This window comes from Nycticebus coucang, chromosome 12 (assembly GCF_027406575.1).
Source record: "Nycticebus coucang isolate mNycCou1 chromosome 12, mNycCou1.pri, whole genome shotgun sequence".
In the NCBI taxonomy this organism is placed as follows: domain Eukaryota; kingdom Metazoa; phylum Chordata; class Mammalia; order Primates; family Lorisidae; genus Nycticebus; species Nycticebus coucang.
The window spans coordinates 38,904,762-38,925,291 of NC_069791.1; the positions used below are offsets into that span (position 1 = coordinate 38,904,762).

General features: G+C 37.4%; 1 protein-coding gene across 1 annotated transcript in view; it reads right to left on the reverse strand.

Annotated features, from left to right (window-relative positions):
• Positions 1-20,530, reverse strand: part of PDE3A (phosphodiesterase 3A) — a 312,683-nt gene that overhangs the window by 37,716 nt on the left and 254,437 nt on the right. Inside the window, exons 3-5 of the mRNA XM_053556790.1 lie at positions 13,293-13,550; positions 10,661-10,815; positions 5,566-5,690 (exon numbers count right to left, since the gene is read on the reverse strand). Coding sequence (XP_053412765.1) covers positions 5,566-5,690; positions 10,661-10,815; positions 13,293-13,550 — 538 coding nt within the window. The remainder of the gene's footprint in view (positions 1-5,565; positions 5,691-10,660; positions 10,816-13,292; positions 13,551-20,530) is intronic.

A 20,530-nucleotide genomic window follows, 5' to 3' on the forward strand; every position in this document is an offset into this window, starting at 1 on the left:
TCCTAGAGTAGTTCCTGGTTTAGGGAATGCATCAGTCAGGTTAGGCTAACTTATACTGTGATTAAAAAAAAATTCTATGCCAGGCATGGTGACTCACACCTGTAGTCCCATATTTTGAGAGGATGTGGTAGGAGGATCACTTGAGGCCTGGAGCTAAAGACCAGGCTGGGCAACATAGGGAGAGGAGAGTAATGACTGTTAATAGCCTCTGAGCATCTCTTCTAATTTTATGTTACACACTCACGCACATGCACAAGAATGAAACAATTCATAGAAATATGCATGCTCTCAAAGACATTTATCTTCATTTTATATTTGAATAATTTTAAGAGACTCCAGGAAAATGACATGGCTCATAAATTGTAGATCTTTGAATTATTCAAACTGTCCTACTGTGAAATGCTTAAAGTCAAAATACTTTAAAAAATTAAAAATATTAACTTTAAGAAGAAAGCCTAAAATTCTTCTTTGAGTAATTCAACCTTTAAGTCTTTGTTCCTAGGAGCATGAGAAAATGCGTGTCAAGACACAAGGAATTTTGGGCAATCAAAGAAATAAGACAAACAATCCTGGGGGGGAAATTATTTAAGTGAATCCATCCGTTTTGTGCTATAAAACTTTCTCAGTTTAATTTTAATTGAACAGAAAAGGAACCAGCTTATCTGATAAATACATGCCTCTTTTCCATGCTCATGTGAAAACAGTCAGCCCTAATGCTTTTCCAAAACAAAAATATCTAAAGAAAAAAAAAAAAAAGTCACTCTACCTAAAGTTCTCTGTCACTTCAAATTTTGTTAGAAAATTCAGGCTAGTTTATAGGTATACAGGTATCTGTTGTCACTGGGACAGGCAGCCCAAACTTATAAGAATGAACTATGGCGGATACTATAACTGTGAATTGGAGGAATTTTTAAAGAGGGATGATGTCCTGGTAGCTCCCGTGGTGAATGACTCATACTAGAAGAGCAAGATTGAAAAGGCAGATGATATTTAAGTCTCCTGTTTTCATGCTTTCATCAAAAGACGCCTATGTGATTTCATTCATTATTTTATATTAGTAACTGCATAAGCATTGGTTGTGCTTCAGCTATTTAAAATTAAGGCTGATTGAGGACACAGTGTTTACTCGATTCGTGCAGAGAACAGATTTTATTAGATCCCTCTGGAAACAGGTTATTTACCTTTTGGTTTGTCTGTCCTCCCCTCAATACTCATTCCCCGCCCCCAATTCCCTGTTGTTCTTATATTCTTCCTCTGACTCTGTTCACACTTCATTTGAGAACATTTGCTTATCCTCCACATAAAGGAGTTTTTTTCCAGCCTCTTTTCATGGAGCTGATTGAAAACCAGGCAGCTTCCTAGTCAGTTACATCAAACCGGGAACACCTCCGTAGCTCCATACCCCCAAGTGGCTGTCAACACAAGGGAGCAAGGGCTTTGCAGCGGAAGGGCCTGTTTGATCAGAGTTGTAATCGCATGTCAGCTCTCTGATTCTTGACAGATGTTTTTCTTTGGGCGGACTTAAAGGTATTTGTTTAGATGGGTTCAGGATGCGTAGGATGTAGGTTATTTTTATGAATATATAACTTTACTGTGAAGACCATCTAAAGATGCTACAATGCAAAATCTCCTCCAATGTAACCACGGTACAAGTCCCTTAGGCACCTGATGGCAGAATGGCCGATGGTCCTGGCTATTCCCACAGCTCTACATTTCTATTCCCTGCCCTTGTGGTGGACATTACTTTCCTTTTACATTTTGCCTTTTCTTCTTGAGCACAGTCATATAAATAAGGGAATAGAACACAGGAATAGAAGCCCATTTTATCATTTGCCCTGTTATTGCCACTGTCTGCCCTAACCATAATTTTCACCTTCTTGAATTTACCATGCTGGTTATTTCACGGTTTTTATTTTATTTCCACTGAAGACACCGAGAAAGAGAAAACCAAACCTTTCCATTATCCTGTACTCAGGCAGGGACAAACCAGAGACATCCTAATTTTAAATTATATTTGTGATCTTTAATTTTTTTCTACTAGGAAGTCATTAGGACAAAAGAAAGAATTCAAGACAAATTGTGTGGCCTTGGGCAAGTACTTAACGTTTCTGTGCCTCAGTTTCCTCATCTGAACCCCCTTTCTGAGCTACACGAGGACACAGAACACTTCAACTTGTACTTTATCCTTTGAGTTAGGTATTATCATTCAGTATTTTGATTGTCTTTAAAAAAATCTTTTAAAAAATACCCATGAATCTGGAAATACTACTATTCATGTGTGTGATACATAATGTTTGTTTGGATTAACACAGGGTTTTCAAATTTATTTAATATTTTATTCAGATTTTAGACTTTTCTCTGATATTATTTTTCTTCTTTCTAGAATACATTCACCACAAAGTCCTTTCGTGAAGATCTGGGATGTGGTAAAGTTTTGACTTCTCTCAAAAAATTCTTATGAGGTAGATTTGTCAGGCACATAATTTTAGATTGAAGAACATCAGAAATTTGAAGAACATTTTCTATGTTGTGACTCCGTATTTCTGACAATTCTGCTCTCACCCTAACTACCTTTCCTGAAAAGGTAATTTGTCTTTTCTCGGGTAGAATTCAGGATGATGATGATGATGATTTTAGCATTGGTGTTGGGTAGTTTTATTCATTTGTGTCTATGTGTAACTTTCTGTGCTTTTTTTTCTGCTTTTCTTCAAATATTTTGTCGTTCATCTACTACAAAAACCATGATTATATATGTTAGACTTTCTAATTCCTTCTTTGAATTAGAAATTTTAAATTTTTTTATAAAACCTTTTATATTTTCCAATATCTCATCTGTGCTGCATTCTAGATGACTTCTTTCGATTTTCCTTCATCCAGTATATGAATTCTCCCTTCACTTGTCTATTGCATTTAACCTGTTTCCTTGATTATATTTCCAAAAGTTTACTTAATTGCTCTGCACTTAATCTTTTCGCATTGCAATTATTTTTGGTTTGAATCCAGCCCAGGCCTGTCAAACAGCAATGACAACTACAACCAAAAAAAAAAAAAAACAGATGGGCGTTGTGATGGGTGCCTGTCATCCCAGCTACTTAGGAGGCTGGGGCCAGAGAATCGCTTAAGCCCAAGAGTTTGAGGTTGCTGTGAGCTGTGATGCCATAGCACTCTACGCAGAGCAACAGCTTGAGACTCTGTCTCAAAAAAAAAAAGCAAATTTTTAAGCTAAATGACATATTTAAGTATTTTAGCATTTGAATATCTCAACCCATTTAGAGATCTGAGAATTTTTTATTGTTACTGTTAATTCAAACTCATGGTGTTTTCTTGTGTGTTTAGTGATCATAGTGGTAAGCTCTATGTTTGAATTGGGTCTGTTAAAAATCTCATAGTCCTTAACTGGTGATACTTTCATTTAAAAATTATCAGCACATGGGTGGTGCCTGTGGCTCAAAGAAGTAGGTGCCAGTCCCATATGCTGGAGGTGATGGGTTCAAACTCAGCCCTGGCCAAAAACTGCAAAAAAAAAAAAAAACCAGCACATATTTTTGTAGGGAGCCAGGATGTCCTACAAGTTTAGGACTACTTTAGTGCTCCTTTAAGAGTCTCAAGTTCAAGGTAGAAGTCTCAAAGGCAGATCTTTCACCTTGCGGAATTCCAAATGATTCTCCTTGTTACTGAGCTAATCTGTATTTGCCCCCGGGGTGATCTCTGCTCCTAGTGAGTTACTTACCTGGTAGAATTTGCTTTTTACCCTTTACATGGTTAGCTGCAGGAGTATCTGCCTACACTCTTCTACATTGCCTGGCCCTGGCAAAAGCTGGGTTTTATTTCTCAGATCACTAATGACTTCTAAGTTATAAACTTAGAAGGCTATTTTTATTATTATAACCAATTGGTTATTAGAATTGTCACCAAAAGCCATCTGTGCATAAGCAGTATACCCTCAGAATATTACAATACTTAAGGTTTGATTTACTCTGTAACTACAGGCTCAGAGTAGGAACTCTGCTCCCAGAAAGTTATTTACCTGGTCAAGTTTGCTTTTTAGCCTTCATAAGATTAGCTGTAGGTAGTATTGCTGACCCTGGAGAAAGCTTGGTTTTATTTCTTAGGTCATTAATGACTTCTTTTTTTTTTTTTTTTGTAGAGACAGAGTCTCACTTTATCACCCTTGGTAGAGTGCCATGACATCACACGGCTCATAGCAGCCTCCAGCTCTTGGGCTTAGGCAATTCTCTTGCCTCAGCCTCCCAAGCAGCTGGGACTACAGGCGCCCGCCACAACACCTGGCTATTTTTTGGTTGCAGTTTGGCCGGGGTCAGGTTTGAACCTGCTACCCTCGGTATATGGGGCCAGCACCCTACTCACTGAGCCACAGGCGCTGCCTATTATTAATGACTTCTAAGGTGTAAACTTTAAAGAACATTTCTAAAGAGTAGACAGGACCAGATCGTTGTTGGAATATCAGAATACCTTTTAGGGTTTCCTTCAGTGATGTAATTCCCATGAAATCATACAAAAAGGCCATCAAGGAAAAGCATCTAATTCTGAGGGACTAGGTTCCCCAAGGGAAGAGGACCTCAAGAGGGTGAGTCAAATCCTGAAAATGGTTCTTCCCTTCAGCATTATTTACAGACTGTTGGTGTCGAGCAAGAGGCAGCCATCCAGACAGCCAGTACGGATGCTAGAGAGCCAAAGCCAGCAGAGCTTTTAGTAACATCATGAGGCTGATGACATAAAGATGGGGGCTGCCAAGGCAGCCAGCACTGAATGTCTAAGACCTCAGTGAGAAATGGGCAGTTTTTCCCTTGAGCCATTGGTGAATTCTTAGGCTGCTAAAGACAGAAGATTAAGAAACTAAGCAACAAGTTACTAAAAAGCTCATTAAAGTTTTCTACACTACTGAGAAGTGAAAACTTAGAGTTAGAAAATTCCATGGAGGAAGGGTCAAAGTAAATACCTCAGGTTTTCAATTGTGCTTTTAGGAGAAGGGTATTTAGGAGACAGAATCTGGAAAAAATTCTGAGTATCACAATTCTGAGTCAGCACAGACTCCAATCAAATGAGATAATCTTCCCACAAATCATTTCACTGTCCAAACCTAAAAGTTTATTATTGTTTATTTTAATATCCAAATTCTTTATCATAACTCATGTATAGTAAATACTGCATTTCTTTGAACTCATATAAATACCATGTTCCTGAAATATAATTTTTATTTAACAGTAAAAGTAAAACCGAGATTTCTCTTCTAAGATTATTCTTCCAGAGTATGATTCATGGCAATGGTGATTTTCTACTTAGCCAATAAGTTCAATATAGGAAATCTGGTTCAATAACACCAAAAGAGTCTGTATCATCATATAAAGTGGAAATTTACACAACTAACTGGTTATTGAGCCTTTTTTTGAAAAAAGATATTAATAACTAATTGGTTGTTAGAACAGTCAAACCAAAGACTCCTGAATGTAGAGCAGCCACGGAGTATTTCAACACTTATGCTTTGGTTTACTCTGCGACTGCACACTCCACAGAGTCTGACCTCGCTGTCAATACGTTACTTACTTGGTCGATTTTGCTTTTTAGCCTTTACGTGGTTTGTGGCAGAAACAGCATAGGATGAAGTGAAGGATCTGCTTTTGGTGAGGGTTGTCATGCCTGGGTTATTCCAAGAATCAGGACTAGCCACACTGGAAAGACAGGACATTTAGAGAAATATGAAGAAATTATTCATCACTTACTGGGGCAAACCTCGCCAGAACCCAGCCATCATTTCCATAACAGACTTGCCAGTCTGAGCATTGGTTCAAGTTCAGTGACAGAACCACTTGATTTCTCAATGACAACATAGAGATTATGTCACCTCAAACTCTGTTGCAGGACCACAGTAGTCACTCATCATGCATACTGGGTAACAAAAGAGAAAAGATAACTTGCCTATTTTTCCAATGAATAAGAATCACACACCTTCTTTTTCTATTTCTATAATCATATCCCTAAAATTTTCTAAAAGAGCCTTGCAGATTAACCGGTAAAGGTGCAGGAGATCTCAGATTAGAGAGATTATATAGACCATAATGCAAACTTCAGTATTCTTTATTTTTGGTCCAACTATATTGAAAACCTGACTGCTTATAAAATCATTCAAAGGTAATGTCTTCTTCCAGTATTTCCTTGGTGGAGGAAAAGATTAGCAGCAGGTCATTAGCCTATAATTTCTCTTTACTGATGATACCTTCAAAAGAAGATGACTCAGTCAAATCTCTTTGCAAACATGACAACAATTGACCTGATGGTAAACACATTGATGATATTTACTGCGAGAAATGTAATGCAGAGTGGAGGGAATGCTTTTACCAGGATTTACTGATCTGTCTAGGTTGCTCTTTGCAAATTAATCTAGAATTAATAGATATTGGGAGGGTAAGAGTAGAGGATGTTATAGAAGCCATGTAAATAATGGGAAATAAGTTTTAAAGGATTCCAAGCCAAAATTTCCCTGCATGTATTGCTCAAAACCTTACATGTTGAATCTGAAAAAGAATCCATCCTAGTTTGGGAGAAAAAAGAATTTAGGAAGCTATGTTGACAGTCTTGGACTGCTCCAGGGAAAAGTGCTTGTCTGTGTTTTGCTAACACCTGTGTTCTTTCAAGCACTAGTAAATTTGGTACAGGACAAAGTCTACAATTTGCATAGAAATAATTTGACAATTTGATGTTTTGCCAATCTTAGGCTGGCACTGTAACAGGATGTGCCTGGTCTGTCTGAGTGGCCTATTATAAACAAACATGAAATTGATGAAATTACTGGGTCATGGCTGTACAAAGATTGCCATATAAGCTATATAATTAATGGGGTATAATTTAGAGAGGTTCCATAACTGGAATGGTTCCCTCTGTGCAAGGAATATTATGCATGCATTGCTTAGAACCTGTATGCTAAATCCAAACCAGAACACGTGCTAATGTGGAACAAAAGGATATTCAGAGAACCACACTAAGTCTCAGACCTCTCAAAGTGGGTAATGCTGAGATGTTTTGCTATATCCTTTGATTGTTAGTCAATCAGGCAATGGGTAAGATCTGTAATTTGCGTGACACTTGTGCCATCTCATCTCTCTCTTCTCCATTTTCAGAGAGATGTTTCTTCCACTATTGGCCCAGGTATACAAAAACTTCATGGTTTCTCCCTACTTCTAATAGCAGTCTTCAAATATATATCATAACAGAGATATTGGAGCTGTGGAATGAATTTCAATTATCAAATGTAATTAAGGAAAGCCTACAAAAAGTTTGTTTCATGTCCTTCTTAGAAATTTCATCCTAGATATTTTACAAATGCTTGGAATTTTGGAAACAATAAGATCAAAGAAAACTTTGACTCTGAGACAGAGACCTGGCAATTTCCTGGTGGTTCTGGTCCTTTTCAACTCATTTTGCTGAATTAACCTGGTAAAATGTACCATGAAGAAATTTTATATAATATATGTGTAGCCTAAATGTGCTTGTTTCTGAGTTCATTATACTATGAATATAGGCTACTTTTCTACATAGATTTTTTTTTTAAGACCATAACATTAACTGAACTTTTGAATATATCAAAAATACATGCTTACAAAGGCCAGTACAATAATTATATGTATTTTTTAATAAAAACATTTAAAATATGCTCATTTTGAAAAGTTTATATATAAAGGGCAATAGTAGAGTGACTTTAACATAGTGGATTTAATGAACTCAAGATAAATAACCTGGTCACACCTAAACATATTTTACTAATAGTAAAATATAATAAATATAATTAGTATTATTAGTAAACTATAATAAATCAATGCATGTATATGCATATATATAACCTAGTCACACCTAAATATATTTTACTAATAGTAAAATATAATAAATATAATTAGTATTTAGTAAATAATAAAATATAAAATATAATAAATCAATACATGTATATGCATACATATATATCTATATATATATATAAATGCTCTATAGTTTACAGGTACTACTATCATATATATTACTGCCTTATGTGACCCTCACAATAACTTTCAGCTTTTCATTTCTCCTTATTTTCCTGGTTCCTGTTTAGATGTCAGGAATGTGTAATAATTTGGATTCTGGAGAGGAAAACCGATTCAGGAAATAATTATTTGGTTTCCTCATGTTGGCACAGCAGAGAAAAACTGTGTATGTGCCTGTGATAAGAGATCTTAACCCCCTTCACAAAGGTGGTTCCATACCCTTATTTTCCCCATAACAAGTTGGAAAAGTCTTACCACATAATAGTTTCTTTTATCAAGTTCATAGCTTTCTTTTCGCCTAACATACAGAGGCAGAGGTCAATTCCAAGGTCAACTTGGAATGAGATGAGCCATGTTGTATTTTAGCTGTTGCTAGCTAACACCTATTTTTTAAAGCACCTACTTGTATTCTCCCATCTAATTTATCCCTCCACTTATGCCACAGTTTCTCTTTTTCCTAATGACCTCTTGTAGAGGGCACGGAGGCTCCACAGGACATCCTTTCTGAAGCCAAGATCCTCTGATTCTCAGTCCGCAATCTCTCAGACTCTATTTACAGTTACCCAGGAGTAAATTTTCCAGCTATATACCTGAAAGGATATATATATGTGAACTGTTTTTAACATTTACTTCTCCAGTTCTTCTTTTGATCACCATAGTTCTCAAAGAGCCCCCAATAAAAGGACAGATACAAAAAGGAAGAAATAAAAGAGCTCAAGGGAAGAAACTATAGGGCTAAAACTCAAGTGAATTTCAGAACTAATCACCAGTTTTTTGCAAGATTTCTCAGTAAGGAGGGCTTTGGTTTCTAATCAAGGTCTGAACTAGTATTTAACATTGGTGCTATTTATACTTACTTATATATGGTTTTCCCTCACAGGGCTCACATTCTGTTTAGATTGAATTTCATTTCTCCACAAAGGTGAGAATTTATACCACGTTCAGGTTTGGTATCAGGACTTTTGACAGGACAGTGAAATGAAGAGATAGTAAGTTAAATAGTGGGAAAATGCATAGCCGGCCACATAAGACATCTGTGAGTATTTTTAGAATTGAAAGAATGAGAGTGAGTGCAATTCCTTATCTCTTGAAAACATGAGTCTGAATATCTATTTTATAAAGTAGAATGACAAGATTCTTGGGAGTTAAACTCAGAAAAGTTCTTGGAACTGTCTTTCTTGTCAGCATTTCAATTCCAGCCTCCAATTTCATTTCATTGACTAAGAGATGAGGAAAGAGGGGAAATGAGAGTTAATTAGAAGTAACAAAGAATAACAGAAAGACATTTGAGAAGGTATGAGTGGGGTTTTGGTAGAGGTAATCTATGAAATAAAAAACATGAAGCATTAGTTATAGTATGGTAGGAAACCTGGCAAGGTGTGCTGGTAAAATGGGCAATCTCTCTCATCTTATACAATGAGAACATAATTTAGCTTACCATATGGAACAATAATACTATTCGTCACCATTTATCAGTATTTACTACTGTATAAATTGACAATTTTCAATATTTTAAGACAAAAATATTACAAATGTCTTATTTCAAAGTTTAGAAAATGTTCATGAAACAGTATGTAACCTCCTTCTTATGATAATATTTAAAAGTTTTACTCTAGTCCCAGTAATAAAATAGAGAGGAAAAATACTTATAGGCGGAAAAATCATTTGAGTTTGCTTATAATTCTATAGGTTTACTGGAACCTGTATTTTTAATCAAGAAACAGAACAAGTCAGCAGTCATTTAATTCTTATAATTTGAAAGGTTTACATTTTCCTGCCAAACTCAGAATGGTGCTTTGTTTACATCTGAGGCTAAGGTCAGGAAAAAATTACTTCTCATATTGCTGTAATGCATTTCAAAAAAGATATGAATATTTTTCATTCTTTAGGCTATTAAACTGATATATCTGTGTCAAAATCTGAAATCATATGGTATTCTCATAATTATTAAATTCAAATAAAGTAGCTGTTTTAATTCTAAATAGAAAAGGACAAACACAATATCTCCCTCCAAAACTGTATCTTTCATTAGCTATTTTCTGAAAAATTGTTTTTCTTAGGTTTGAATATAGTGTCTTTCTTATAATGTAGTGCCTTTTCTTTAGCTTTGGTAATTCTGGCTTTTATGTCACTTTGTAAAATTGGAACTAAAATCCTAAATAAAGTTTAAATTACCAAGTGTTTGACCATATCTAGGCATTCTTATATGATGATCTACTTCTGATTTGCTCTTCTGCCCTTGTGTGTAAGACTAAAGGAGCCGGCCTGGTGGGCTGGGACGATCTAACACCAACTGCAGGTGTCAGGTTGAATACTTTTGATTTATGGGTCTCAGTATGATTCTCTGTCTACCTTTATCTTGGGCTTGACCCTTCCCAGAAAAGGTCCCAGTGGCAATGATCACCTCAGGTCACACTTGCCACATTATATTTAAGGACCCACAAAGCCTTTAAGCCTAATTATCTGATATTAATCTGTATCATGTTCTGCATTTAAACTATACACCTTTTCCATTTTCAAAGCTAGATGCCAGCCAACAGTAATTGATCAGGCCTTCCTTGTCATCTGTAATTCCATTTTGGGAAGTAACTTCTCTAAGAGACAGAAAGCCAGCAGGTGCATCATCAAACCTGGATGAAGGGGCGTCGTGCGGTTTGATGCTGGCGCTGCGGTCCCTTCGTACGGGTGCGGGCTCCAGGGTGGGCAGACCTGTTGCTGAGGTGGTGGTTGTCCAAGTGGAAGAAACTCGTCTCAGCAAACCTGGGGGCAAACTTCTTCTCAGGCGCTAGAAGAGAGGACTGATTTTATTACCAAGCATATTTTACATGTCTACTTTTTATGTGCTAGAAGAAAATGAGCTTCTAATTGGAAAGGAATTGATGAAACTGTATTGGTTAAATGTTACCTATGTAAAATTTAGGTGCTCAGAAATTCCACAAGAGACTCTGTGGCCAAAATGAATATTATAAAAATAACTTTGGGAGGTCTTTATTTTGATACTTATGCAAGTATGGGATTATAGAGTCAATGACCAGTAGGATAATTTTATAGTTACACATTTCAATAGGACTTGTATACCTATACCTGTGTATTATATTAGTTATTAAGACCAGAAGGTTTTCCTCCAAAGTCACTTGTTTGTGGCATGGATTATTTATATCATTTTGCACAATAGTCCATACACTTAAATATTATTGATTTAATTTTACTATCTTTCTTTTTCTTCTTCTTTTTTTTTTTCTTTTTGAGACAGAGTCTCGCTATGTTGCCCTTGGTAGAGTGCCATAGCATCACAGCTCACAGCAACCTCAAACTCTTGGGTTTAAGTGATTTTCTCAGCTTCACGAGTAGCTGGGACTACAGGTGCCCACCACAATGCCTGGCTATTTTTTGGTTGTAGTTGTCATTGTTGTTTGGCAGGCCCAGGCTGGATACGAACTCACCAGCTCTGGTGTACATGGCTGGCACCCTCGCCACTGAGCTACAGGTGCTGAGCCTAATTTTATTATCTTGATTTGAAATGATAGGAGCTAAGTGTACGAATGTCACCACCTTGCTTGTGTTAATGTAACAGACATCAGCGATATGGGATATGAGTGATGTCATTAGTGTGACCTCCTGAGAGGACACCCTGCTGGTTGGCCTGCTGCCCCCTCTCTTTATTATTTCTCTTCCTGTCATATCTTGAGGGGCACATGTGGCAGCATTACCACTGAGGCAAGGGACACCAGCACTCTAAAGAGGGTTTGGACCTTAAGAATGAGAGTGAAGGTCCAACAACTTCAGCAACAGTCCTAACAGGTAGCCCCCTTGAAGTGGTGGCTAATAACTGCTAGTAAACACACTGTGTAGGCAGAGTTTACAAAGACACGCTGCTCTTCTCACGAAGGTAAAAACTTTTGAGAAGTGAAGTATATGGCACCTAGGGATTCAAGAATAAATCAGATACTTAATAGTTTCCAAGGTCTTTTAAAGATCTAATTATGCATCTTGCAATTCAGGAGGAAGAGAAAAGGACAAACTGATAAATACCAGGCTTTTTGCTTTAAATCTGTCACTGACCTCAGGTCTGATTGAGACCCAAATGAACACAACATTTAAACATGTAAAACACATTTGTCTCTCTTCTCTCTCTCTCTCTCTCTCTCTCCATTTTTTTATTATCCTTTCATGCTTGGGCATACCTTCCTTAGGGAAGTGGATATTGGAAGAAAACGATATGAAATTGTAATTGTTCAAGCTATGAAGATCACATACCAAGGTCAAGAGAATCCCAGCAGTAGGAACATGGGTGTTACTAACTGACCACAGTTGCTTTTTACTAAATAACATAACTCTGCTGAATGTGCTACAGACCACTGAAATTCTAATTTTTAGTCTTTAATGTCACTTTTTTTTTTTTTTTTGAGACAGAGTCTTATTAAGTTACCCTCAGTAGAGCGCCATGCAGTCACAGCTCACAGCAATCTCCAACTCTTGGGCTCAAGTGATTCTCTTGCCTCAGCCTCTCAAGTAACTGGGACTACAGGCGCCCGCCACTACAACCAGCTATATTTTTGTTGCAGCCGTCATTGTTGTTTAGCAGGCCAGGGTGGGCTTGAACCCACCAGCCTCGGTGTGTGTGGCCAGCGCCCTACTCCCTGAGCTATAGGCGCTGAGCCAATATCGCTTATTTTAAATTAACATTAAGGTCTGAACTGAGTGCATGATCCTACTCCTTACAACTTAACTTTTGTAAAATGCATACCTTGTATGTAAAAAGGAGCGTGTATTATTTCTTCTCTTATTTCTTCTTTTTACATATAAGGTATGAGCTTGTAGAAATTGCTAAGACTGCCTTTTACTTTAAGTAAAGGAGTTTGAAGGATATCCTACAAAGAAATCAAAGAACAAAGGAACCTTTACTTTTAGGAGGTGGTGGACTTTAAAACAGAATCTGCACTAGAATGGAGCAGAGATCCTAATGTTCCCTCCCCACCATCTAATATCCTCATGGCTTAACACAGAGCTTGGCATACAGGTATAAAAACTTCTTATAAGTAAAAATGGCTTGGAAGTTTAAATTTAAAAAGGTAAATTTCCTATTTCCAGAAAGATATGAAATATAAAAACAGAAGTCCTTATGTTTAAATTTTATTATTCTTGTCTCCAGAATCAAACATCGAACCAGGCACTGAAATCAATCTGCAGATTAGGTTGGGAGTGACAGGGAGGAGACCCAGAGTCTATTAAAGGACAAAGTGGAGGAAGCATGTCACCTACCTTAGTGATGGCCAGCTTGTCTTTGTCAGAGCCATCTTCCGAGTCGGAGCAGGTGTAGTTTTCACTGAGGGGAATGAAGGGATTCACTCTGGGCTTGTGGATGGCCTGGAAGGTGAGCTGTGTGCTGAGCAGATTGCTCACAGCCCTCAGGGACGTGCACACAGTTGGCGGCAGAGAAGGGTCTGCCAGGAGGTCGGTGATGAGGCCGTGGGCCTCGCCCATCACAGCGATGTCCACAGTGATGCTGGTTCCTGAAGACTGAGACACCAGCCCAAGAAAAGGTGAGGTCAGAAAGCCTGAATCTGGAGATGCAGAGTTAAACTGGACTTCCTCAACGACCAAAGATAAGCAGTGATTCTGTAGGATTTCAGCATAGTAAAATTCAAATCGCCTATTTCCAATTTTGCTAAAACGTGCCCCAGCTTTCACCCTTTTCATGTTAATGACACCTTCTTCTTCTTCTTCTTCTTTTTTTTTTTTTTTAGTACTAGAACTTGGGGAGAAATAGAGCATATGTGAAGAGATTAAAAAAACACTAGTTTTTAAAAGGCAAGAAGGTTCAGAGACTTAGAACACAACTTCCTGTCAATCGCTCCATATGAAGACCTCAACATTTGAGACGTATGCTATTAGAGATTTCATTCTGAAGGTAACATTAATATGCTATTAACATTTTAATTTTAGTAATATTAGCAGTATTTTTAGATAATACTTGAGCCTGGTATGCAGCAATTATTCAACTAGTATTAGAGATTGACAAAAAACAACTTAATGTGTGTTCAAATGTACAACCTCTTTTCTTGTGGTTGGCAAGAACAGATGTTTCAGTTTGGCGATTCTGTGCTGTGTATGTTCTATCCTGACAAACTGCCTACCATACAGAGTTGTTACTCTGCCCCCGTGGCAGAAACAAAACAGACACAAAGCAGGGGCTGGGAACGCAGCCCACCCGGCTGGCCAGGAGAGAAGATATGGAGGAAGAGGTGTGCGGGGATCTGCGGTAGGATTAGGGCCCAGAGGTTGGTGAGGCCTGAAGGTAGGATGACGCACAGGACTGTCACTACTGGAAAGCAGCCAGAGTGGGAGGCGCAAGGAACCTACATAAATTTAAACAGCACAGCACTGTTATGAACAGGCTCTGGAATGAGGCCATTTAGATCCAAGTCCTCACCCCTCCTCACTCTGCCACTTTCTAACAGCATGACCTCGACCACTTTCTAAGAGCATGACCTTGACCACTTTCTAACAGCATGACCTTGACCACTTCCTTTTTTTTTTAGTAGAGACGGAGTCTCACTTTATGCCCCTCGGTAGAGTGCCATGGCATCACACAGCTCACAGCAACCTCCAACTCCTGGGCTTAAGTGATTCTCTTGCCTCAGCCTCCCGAGTAGCTGGGACCACAGGCACCCGCCACAATGCCCAGCTATTTTTTGGTTGCAGTTCAGCCGGGGCTGGGTTTGAACCCGCCACCCTTGGTATATGGGGCCAGCGCCTTACCGACTGAGCCACAGGCGCTGCCCGACCTTGACCACTTTCTAAGAGCATGACCTTGACCACTTTCTAAGAGCATGACCTTGACCACTTTCTAACAGCATGACCTTGGCCATTTATTAAGCTTTCCATGCTGTGAGTTCTCCATCTGTAAACCAGATATTATAATAGTAGTAGAAGCCTGAGAAGGAAATTATAAAAACTAAAAGGGATAAACTATGCAAAACACTTAATATTGAGCTTGCAATTTTAAGTCTTCAATAATGGTAACCATATGAATAATATTAATTAGAAGAAGTTATTATTAGTTTAGCTATGTACTTAGAAGAAAATAAAGTTCAACCATTCTCTTGAAATGGGCTTAAAAACAGTTTAAAGAGATTAAAAAGAAAATTTAAATTATAAAATTGTTGGGCAGGGTGCGATGGCTCTCGCCTGTAATCCTAGTACTTCTGGGAAGCCGAGGTGGATGGATTGCCTGAGCTCAGGAGTTCAAGACCAGCCTGAGCAAGAGTGAGACCCCCATCTCTAACAATACTTCAAAGGCATATGGGGGTGGGCGCCTCTAATCCCAGATACTTGGGAGGCTGAGGCAAAAGGATCACGTGAGCCCAAAAGTTTGGGGTTGCTGCGAGCTGTGACACGGCATTCTATTGAGGATGATAAAGTGAGACTGTCTAAAAAAAAAAAAGTATAAGATTATTAGAAGACAAGATAGGGGCTGTTTTATAATCTTTAAAAAATTCTGTAATAGGAATTCACAAACTTGCCAAAGAAACATCTGACAAATATGAATAAAGGAAGATTAAAAACTTCTGTGAAAAAAATATACCTTAAGTAAAGGGAAAAAGGAATCTGTGAGAAAATGTTTGCCACACAGAGAAAATAAAACATATTTAGATAAAGAGCTTCTAAAAAAAAAAGACAAATTGTATGAACAAGTAAATAGACATTTAAAACAAAATATCATCTATCATCAAACACATAAAAAGCTACTTACTGCCCTAATGGGCAAACGGAAAATCAATATAATAAAAAACAACTTCTACTTACCAAAGTGGCAAAATAATACAAGACTGATAGAACTAAACATTAGTAACAGTTTGGACGAACAAGTAAGTGAAAAATAATCTGATATTCTTAGAAAGTAATTTTTCTGAGTCTATCAATTTGTAGTTTACATGTATATACTATTATCAAGCAAAGCAAGTAGATGTATGGTCTAAAGAGTAATTCTTTTGTTATGTAAAAATACAAAAACAAAACCACAAATGGTATAGAGTACTCTGGTGACAACAACAGAAGACTCTAACTACTAAATGAATATAAATAGGAAAATTCTTTTTTAAGGTATATAATAATTGTATTATAAAGTTATATGAACTCATCGAAAAAATCTGGGTAGATCCATAAATGATTACTTGGCACAATGCTCAGAAAATATTGTTCAGTGAGGGAAAAAATAGTTCATAGAAAAAGTGTATTATTTTTATAATCATAAAAATACCATAATTATGAGATACCAACATCCATGAAGATATCTAGTCTTGTAATAAGTAATCAGTTATTCTTTTTATATTTTATTTTTTTTTTAGAGATAGAGTCTGACTTTGTCACCCTGGGTAGAGTGCTGTGATGTCACAGCTCACAGCAACCTCCAGCTCTTGGACTTAGACAATTCTCTTACCTCAGCCTCCTGAATAGCTGGGACCACAGGTGCCCGCCACAACACCTGGCTATTTTTTGTTGCAGTTTGGCCAGGGCCAGTTTCGAACCCACCACCCTTGGTATATGGGGCCAGTGCCCTACTCACTGAGCCACAGGCGTTGCCCTCTTTTTTTTTTAAAGTAAACTCATACTGGTTAATGTAAGAATGCAAACAACCAGGTCGAAATGCTTGATTTTGTTAGGTAGAGTCCCTCTGTGGTTATATCCCCCACACAAAAGGTGTGCCAAACACCCCCACCCCGTGGCCATTCAGTAAGAGCACCCCCAATCCCCTCCCCCTTCCCGCATGACCCTCCCCTCAACTTGAATTGAAATGAGTTTTTCTCCTCTGTGAGCGTGCATCAGATCGTCTACTGGTTTCATGTCAATATTGAGTACAGATCATTGCTTTTCTATTCTTGTGATACTTTACTGAGAAGACTGTGTTTCAACTCTATTCAGGTGATTACAAGATTAAAGGTAGATGACCATTGTCTTCTTGCTTGGAAAGTTTCATTAGAGAAGTCTGCGGTCACTCTGATGGATTTGCCCCTGTAGGTCAACTGGCGCTTACTCCTGGCAACTTGCAGAATCTTTTCTTTTGTCGTGACTTTGGACAGGTTCATCACAATGTGTCTTGGAGAAGCTCGGTTAGAGTTGAGGCGACCTGGGGTCCGATAGCCCTCTGAAAGCAGTGTGTCAGAATCTTTGGTGATATTTGGGAAATTTTCTTTTATAATATTCTCTAGTATGGCTTCCATTCCTCTGGGACATTCTTCTTCCCCTTCTGGAATTCCTATAACTCGTATGTTGGAACGCTTCATAAAGTCCCATAATTCTGACAGTGAACGTTCTGCTTTCTCTCTCTTCTTTTCTGCCTCTTTTACTATCTGAGTTATCTCAATAACTTTGTCTTCTACCTCTGAAATTCTTTCTTCTGCATGGTCTAACCTGTTGCTGATACTTTCCATTGCATCTTTAAGTTCCCTGATTGACTGTTTCAGTTCCTTCAGCTCTGCTATATCCTTTTTATATTCTTCATATCATTCATCTCTTATTTGATTCTGTTTTTGGATTTCCTTTTGGTTATTTTCCACTTTATTAGCAGTTTCCTTCATTGTTTCCATCATTTCTTTCATTGTTTTCAACATGTGTATTCTAAATTTCCTTTCTGTCATTCCTAACATTTCTGTATAGGTGGAATCCTCTGCAGTAGCTACCTCATGGTCCCTTGGCGGGGTTGTTCTGGACTGGTTCTTCATGTTGCCTGGAGTTTTCTGCTGATTCTTCCTCATGGGTGATTTCTTTTATCTGTTTCCTTGCCCTAATTTTCCTTTCACTTCCTCTTGCTCTTTAAGTTCTCGTGCCTGGTGAAGTTGCGGGCGGGTTTAGACGGATTGAACACACGCAACCACTTGCCGGTTTTCCACTGTTTTAGTCCTCCTCTTGGGGTCTAGAAGTCTCTCGCTGACTCCCTGTATCCTCTCAGGGGTGATGATAGGCAGATCCCACCAGCCAGAGATGCCTGGAGTCCTATCTCCGAGACTCACGGTGCCCAGATGCAAGGAAGCTGTTACTCGGCTGCCATCTTGCCCTAGCCATGTTGTTATAATAAACTAATAAGTCACTGTTCTATTTCCATAAAAATCTGAAATTTTAAGTCAAACTTTGTTTGTAGGACATAAAATGTTAAGAATTTTGACAAGGAAATTAACAGTTCATTGTCTAGTAATTAATAATTCAAGAAATTTTCTTAAAATGTTCTCAGAATATAAAATCTACAAATATGAAAAAAGTAGAGCAAATCCACTGATAATTAAAATTGGAATTTTTAATAAATCATTGCTGAAAGTCTTTTTATAATTCCCTAATAATTTCATGTTTTTTATAATGCATCTTCTTGCCTTTAAAGTAATAGCTGTGTTTCTTGTGTACAAAGAAAAAAATAGTAGCCTTTTAAACATAACTTTAGACTAGAACCGAAAACTCAGTCAATGTTAGTGTTATATGAGAATCTGTAAAATCAATACATAATGTATTTCAATGTTACTGGGCTGTAGATTTTGTGAAGACAAAGGTCTTCAAGTGAACAAAAAAGCAACACTCAATTCAGTAAAAGACAAACTCTCCATACTGAAATGGGCTCAGGAAACAAAAGCAACACTTTCACTGTTGAGGAAAAAAAAAACCCTCCTTACTATTAATAAGTCAGGTCATTTGCTTTATTGATTTTTATCTGATTCAAGAACAGATTTGTATAACAATCAGAAGTTACATCACAAATAAAAAGTTATCGCCACTTTTTGGCTCAAATAATGAAAAGCTTCAACGAAGCATGAAATCTAAAATCGACAATCAGATTTGTTTGCCACAAACCTGCCAAGTCTAACCACACACGAAATGCTGAGAGATAGAAAGATAGGCCGGCTGCTACTTCAATAAATAGAGGTGAGTTATAAAGACATGGCATGTCCCTGGAGTCTCTGTTATGGAATATCAAGGGAACAGAGGGCTTCCACTGTTGATAGTGAGGCTTTTTAAAAATCATACACAAAGTAAGAAAAAAATCGTGTGACTCACAGAGTATGTTTCCACACCTACCTCACTTTGAAAAAATAATATAATTAAAAGTGGAGGATACCAGTCATGCTCAGAAATATTTTGTTTAAATGGCGAAATCTTAGATAGTGATAATAAATAGTAAAGGTTAAGTTTATATACAACCCACTTTAAAGGAAAATCTGACACTAACAACCTGGAAATCATCTTTGAGTGTGTTAAGGAGCCACACGGAGCGCCACACCACAGTGGAATCTTATTATAGTTCAGATGATCAAACAAATCTTTTCCTTTAAAAAGAAGTTACCAAGCAATATAAAACACTCTACTTCACAAGCTCTCTTGATAATAAAAATATTTACATTTAGCATTTAAGAACATGCAAGTGTAATTCTCTAGACATTATTTAAATGACAAATTTGGATTACCACCTTTAAATAGAAAATCTGGAATTTAAGTCCGATAAACAGTGGAAGAAAGTGCAGTTTTATATACAAAACCAAAAATAACTGATTCTCTTAGTAAATCCACCATTTTCAATGTACCTAGTTTTTAAACATCTTCCTTTTTCCCTTTTATTTCCATCCAATCTGTTTTACCATGTCCAGGATGTTCTACCCAATGCTGGCTTTACACTCACAAATGTAAACAACCTTGCTATATTATGACTGGGATTGCTTCTAAGTTACTACTTACTGTACACCAAAGGTCCAGAGACTCCATCTTCCGTAGTTAAGAAGTTAAAAAAAACCCCACAAATATACTTGTAATAAACTTATACTTAAAATCAACATTAAATACAGTAGAAACTTCATAGTTGACCCCCTGCCTACGTTGACCACCTCCTGAAGTTTACCCTAATTTTCAAAGACCAGACATGTACCACATGTGGGTATCACTACGAGGCCTACGTCTTTATGTTAAACCACCTCTGTATGTTGACCAGTTTGTTACAGTCTATTGGGTGGTCCACCTACAAAGGTTCTACTGTATAAATTTTAGATTGGATATGTATCCATCAACTCAATTATAGAAATTTTTTTTCACTGTTGCTATCACTGTGTGAAGACCTTAAAATTTAAGTGCTGGTATTAGAAAGGAGAAATCTTTGAGGGTACGTGGGAGAAATCAGAATGAATTTGTGCTATATGAAAGGCATCAACTTTTCCAAGTTGTCATAAGTTGCAAATTATAAAAAAATTCTAACAAATAAGGGGTGATCAAGATATTGAAAGAATGTAAAATAAAATGATGTATCTTTGATAAAAATGTCAGATTACTGACTGTGGTATTGTGTTTGTGTTTAGGTCAAAATATGATCCATGACAGGAAAATTTCTAAAAGATAAAATCTTTAAGATGACTTAGGAAATAACTATGGGAGCAAGGTAAATGAAAACAACAAAAAAAGCAAATATGCATCATTTTACTTAAAGAAAGTGAGGGTGCCCGAGGGATAACACAGAGACTGGGAGAATG